Below are 5375 nucleotides of genomic sequence, written 5' to 3'. Positions count from 1 at the left end.
CTGTGTTTTCTCCTACTGGCTGGGATCATAGGCCTGTCTGTCTACTGTAAGTTTAGTATGTTGTCACTGAGGCTTAAGTAGCCTACTTAATCATACTTACTCATTAATGGTGTGGTAGTTACATGTTTGATTAATTTTTCCTTTTACAGATGGAGTCACTGATCATCACAACTCAACAGAGAGAGAACAGCTACAGACCAGTTACAACAAACTGACTAAAGAGAGAGACCAGCTACAGACCAGTTACAACATCCTGACTAAAGAGAGGGCCAGCTACAGACCAGTTACAACAACCTGACTAAAGAGAGAGACCAGCTACAGACCAGTTACAACACCCTGACTAAAAAGAGAGACCAGCTACAGAAAGAGAAAGATGTCATGTCAAAGTTATCTAATCTGAGTGAGTTCACCTAATAAATGATCATAACATCACATATCTAATATGCAGTCAACTTGTGTTTGTATTCTACAATAATATGTGCAGAATAATAAGATGGGAATTCATGTTATTGTCTTGTAGAACAAACCAGGCCAGAAGGCTGGCATAAGTTTGAATCCAGTTGGTACTTCCTGTTTACTGAGGCTAAAACCTGGGAAGAGAGCAGACAGGAATGTCTGAAGAGAGGAGCAGACCTGGTGATCGTAAACAGTGACAAGGAACAGGTGAGAGAGATATATGGCGGGGGTTTATGATCAAACATGCCTTGGTCAGTAATGTATCTTCCAGTATTTAACACATGTAGTCTATAGTAGTTGACAATATCAGTATCTTTCTCACCAACAGGAGTTTCTCTGTGGCCTTACTATGAAAGCCTGGATTGGTCTGACTGACTCTGTTACTGAGGGGACCTGGAAATGGGTGGACGGAAACCCACTGACCACCCCAAGGTAAGAGACTACTGCTCTAATAACACTGACCACATCTCTCTTGGTTTCCAGTCTAACTCTGTGTTGTTCATACTCTAGGTTCTGAGAGAGCTTCAAGTCTAACTCCGTGTTGTTCATACTCTAGGTTCTGAGAGAGGGGTCAGTCTCACTCTGTTGTTTCTACTGCAGGTTCTGGGGGAGTGGACAGCCTAATGGTGATGGGTCTGAGGACTGTGCGTTGTTCTCTCACAGTTCACCAGACCAAGGAAAATGGCATGACTATCCGTGTTCATCTAACCATTACTGGGTCTGTGAGAAATAGTTCTCTTTCACTATTAGTGATGTTGATTGTCACTGAAAGTCATGATACCAGCTACAGGACTTCAGAAAGTATTCACAGCCTAGACTTTTACACATTTTGTTGTTTACACACGGAATTTGTAAATGGATTAAATTGAGATTTTATTGTCACTGTCCTACACACAATAACTCATAATGTCAAAGTGAAAATATGTTTTTAATTTTTTTAATACAAATTAATAAAAGATTTAAAGCAGAAATGTCTTGTCAGAAAGTATTCAACCCCTTTGTTATGGCATAAGTAAATACGTTCAGGAGTAAAATGTGCTTAACTTATAATGTGCTTAACAGTATATCTACATTCTCTCCTCTAAATCTAAACAACAAATATTTGTTATATTTTTTCTCTCTTCCTCATTCTCTCTGACACTAAGTCTCTCTGACACTAAGTCTCTCTGACACTAAGTCTCTCTGACACTAAGTCTCTCTGACACTAAGTCTCTCTGACACTAAGTCTCTCTGACACTAAGTCTCTCTGACACTAAGTCTCTCTGACACTAAGTCTCTCTGAGACACTAAGTCTCTCTGAGACACTAAGTCTCTCTGAGACACTAAGTCTCTCTGAGACACTAAGTCTCTCTCTGACACTAAGTCTCTCTCTCTCTCTGACACTAAGTCTCTCTCTCTCTCTGACACTAAGTCTCTCTCTCTCTCTGACACTAAGTGTCTCTCTCTCTCTGACACTAAGTGTCTCTCTCTCTCTCTGACACTAAGTGTCTCTCTCTCTCTCTGACACTAAGTGTCTCTCTCTCTCTCTGACACTAAGTGTCTCTCTCTCTCTGACACTAAGTGTCTCTCTCTCTCTCTGACACTAAGTGTCTCTCTCTCTGACACTAAGTGTCTCTCTCTCTCTGACACTAAGTGTCTCTCTCTCTGACACTAAGACACTAAGTGTCTCTCTCTGACACTAAGTGTCTCTCTCTCTCTGACACTAAGTGTCTCTCTCTCTCTGACACTAAGTGTCTCTCTCTCTCTGACACTAAGTGTCTCTCTCTCTCTGACACTAAGTGTCTCTCTCTCTCTGACACTAAGTGTCTCTCTCTCTCTCTGACACTAAGTGTCTCTCTCTCTCTGACACTAAGTGTCTCTCTCTCTCTGACACTAAGTGTCTCTCTCTCTCTCTGACACTAAGTGTCTCTCTCTCTCTCTGACACTAAGTGTCTCTCTCTCTCTCTGACACTAAGTGTCTCTCTCTCTCTCTGACACTAAGTGTCTCTCTCTCTCTCTGACACTAAGTGTCTCTCTCTCTCTCTGACACTAAGTGTCTCTCTCTCTCTCTGACACTAAGTCTCTCTCTCTGACACTAAGTGTCTCTCTCTCTCTCTGACACTAAGTGTCTCTCTCTCTCTCTGACACTAAGTGTCTCTCTCTCTCTCTGACACTAAGTGTCTCTCTCTCTCTCTCTGACACTAAGTGTCTCTCTCTCTCTGACACTAAGTGTCTCTCTCTCTCTCTGACACTAAGTGTCTCTCTCTCTCTGACACTAAGTGTCTCTCTCTCTCTGACACTAAGTGTCTCTCTCTCTCTCTCTGACACTAAGTGTCTCTCTCTCTCTCTGACACTAAGTGTCTCTCTCTCTCTGACACTAAGTGTCTCTCTCTCTGACACTAAGTGTCTCTCTCTCTCTCTGACACTAAGTGTCTCTCTCTCTCTCTGACACTAAGTGTCTCTCTCTCTCTCTGACACTAAGTCTCTCTCTCTCCTCTGACACTAAGTCTCTCTCTCTCTCTCTGACACTAAGTGTCTCTCTCTCTCTCTGACACTAAGTGTCTCTCTCTCTCTGACACTAAGTGTCTCTCTCTCTCTGTGACACTAAGTCTCTCTCTCTCTGTGACACTAAGTCTCCTCTCTCCTCTCCTCTCCCCCTCTCCTCTCCCTCCCCCTCTCCCCCGTCTCGTCTCCCCCCGTCTCCTCTCCCCCGTCTCCTCTCCCCCCGTCTCCCATCTCGTCTCCCCCCCCGTCTCCTCTCCCCCGTCTCCTCTCGTCTCCCCCGTCTCCTCTCCCCCCGTCTCCTCTCTCCCCCCGTCTCTCGTCCCTCTCCCCTGTCCCCCGTCTCCTCTCCCCCCGTCTCAGTCTCCTCTCCCCGTCTCCAGTCTCCTCTCCCCCAGTCTCCTCTCTCCTCTCCCCGTCTCAGTCTCCTCCCCCCGTCTCCAGTCTCTCCTCCCCGTCTCTCAGTCTCCTCTTCCCTCTCTGTCTCCAGTCTCCTCTCCGTTTTCTCTCTCTGCTTCTTCTCTCTGCTTTCTTCTCTCTGCTTTCTGCTGCTTCTCCTTTCTGTCTCTGTTTCTCTTCTTCTGCTCTTCTCTCTGTTTCTTTCTCTTTCTTCTTCTCTCTTTCTCTTCTCTTCTCTCTCTTTCTTCTCTGTCTCTGTTTCTTCTTCTCTCTGCTTCTTTCTGTTTCTTCTTTCTCTCTGCTTCTCTTCTTCTCTTTCCTCCTGTCTCTGTTTCTCTCTGTTTCCTCTCTTTCCTGTTGCTCTCTTCTCTCTTGTTTCTTTCCTGCTGCTTCTTCTCCTCTCGTTTCTCTCTGCTCTCTTCTTCTCTCTCTGCTTTCCTTGCTTCTTTCTCTCTGTTTCTCTTTCTCTTCTCTGTTTCCTTCTCCTCTGCTCTAGTCTCCCCTCTCCAGTCTGCCTCAGTCCCCCTCTCTCCTTCCTGCTCCAGTCTCCTTCCCCCTGTTCCAGTCTCCTCTTCTCTCTGTTCCCAGTCTCCAGTTCTCCTCTCTGCCTCTAGTTCTCTTCTCTCTGCTCTAGTCTCTCTTCCTCTGCTCCAGTTTCCTTCTCCTGCTCGTCTCCAGTCTCTCCCTCTGTTTCCAGTCTCCTTCTTCTCTCCAGTCTCTAGTCTCTCCTTCTCCTCTGCCTCCTGTCAAGCTTCGTTTCCCCTGGTTGTTTCTCCTCTCTCTCTGGCTTCCTTCTCCCTGTTTTCTCTCCTCCTTTCCTTCTCTTCTCTGCTTCTCTGCCTCTCTCGTTTCCTGCCTCCTCTCTTCTTTTCTGTTTCCTCTGTCCCTCTTCCTCTCCCCTCTTCTCCTTCTTCCTCTGCCTTCTCTTCTTTCCTCTGCCTCTCTTCTCTTCTCTTTCCTGCTCTCTCTTTCTCTCTGTTTCCCTCTCTCTGCCTCTTCTTCCCCCCCGTTCCTCTCTCTCTGTCCTTCTCCTGGGCTGTTTCTTTCTCTCTTTGTTTTCCTCTCTCCTTGCTTCTCTTCCTCTTTCCTTCTGTTCCTTCTCCTCTGTTTCCTTCTCTAGTTGCCTCTCTGCTTCCAGTCTCCTTCTCTCTGCTTTCAGTCTCTTCCTCCCTTCAGTTCCCTTCCTCTGGGTTTCTCCTGCTCTTTCTTCCCTGCCTCCTTCTCTTTTCTCTCTCTCCTTCTCTCTGTTCTCTTCTTCTCTGGTTTCCCCGCTGCCTCCCTTCTCTACTCCCCTGTCCTCTTCCTTCTCTCCAGTTCTCTCTCTTACTTCTGCTCTGTTCTCCTTCTTCCGTCTTTCCTGGTTCCTTTCTTCTTCTCCTGCTGTTTCTCTTCTTCTCTGCTCTTCTTTCCCTGCTGTTCTCTGCTGCTTCTGCTTCTCTGTTTCTTCTTGCGTTTCTGCTGCTCCTGCTGTTTCTTCTCTCTGCTCTCTCTGCTGTTTCTCTTCTCTCTGCTCTCTTTCTCTCTCTGCTTCTTTCTTCTGTTTCTTTCTCTCTGTTTTTTCTCTTTTCCTCTCTCTGCTTCCTCTTTCTTTCTCCCTTTCTTTCTCTGTTTCTCTTCCTGTTTCCTCTCTGTTTCTCTCTTCCTTCTCTCTCTGGTTGTCTCTTCTCTTCCTCTGGCTGTTTCTCTTTCTGCCCTGCTGTTTCTCTTCTGTTTCTCTCTCTTCCTGCTTCCTCTTCTCTTTCTCCTCTGCTTCTTCTGTTTTCTCTCTTCTTCTAGTTCTCTGCTTCTTCTCTCTGCTCCTTCTCTCTGCTCTAGTTCTCTAGTTCTCTCTCTCTCTGTTTCTCTCTTGCCTAGTTCCTGCTTGCTCTAGTTCTTTCTCCTCTGCTCTCTCTCTCCTTTCTCTCTAGTCTCCTTCCCCTCTGTCTAGTTCTTCTCCTCTGCCTCTAGTCTCCTTTCTCTCTGCCTCTAGTTCTTCCTCTGTTCTAGTCTCTTCTCTCTGCTCTAGTCTCTTCCTCTGCTTCTAGTCTCTCTCTCTGCTC

At 46.1% G+C, this 5375-nt stretch overlaps 1 protein-coding gene across 1 annotated transcript in view; it reads left to right on the top strand.

The window, feature by feature from the left end:
* Positions 1–274: 274 nt before the first annotated feature.
* LOC121844063 (C-type lectin domain family 4 member M-like) overlaps positions 275–5375 on the top strand; it is a gene marked incomplete at its 3' end in the record, with an annotated part of 9483 nt that continues 4382 nt past the window's right edge. The window contains exons 1-4 of the mRNA XM_042313933.1: positions 275–400; positions 521–663; positions 785–888; positions 1057–1174. Of these exons, the coding sequence (XP_042169867.1) occupies positions 379–400; positions 521–663; positions 785–888; positions 1057–1174 (387 nt within the window). The remainder of the gene's footprint in view (positions 401–520; positions 664–784; positions 889–1056; positions 1175–5375) is intronic.

The sequence above is a fragment of the Oncorhynchus tshawytscha genome, unplaced genomic scaffold (genome assembly GCF_018296145.1).
Source record: "Oncorhynchus tshawytscha isolate Ot180627B unplaced genomic scaffold, Otsh_v2.0 Un_contig_8962_pilon_pilon, whole genome shotgun sequence".
NCBI classification, from domain to species: Eukaryota; Metazoa; Chordata; class Actinopteri; order Salmoniformes; family Salmonidae; genus Oncorhynchus; species Oncorhynchus tshawytscha.
This window is presented reverse-complemented; position numbering and strand designations above follow the sequence as displayed.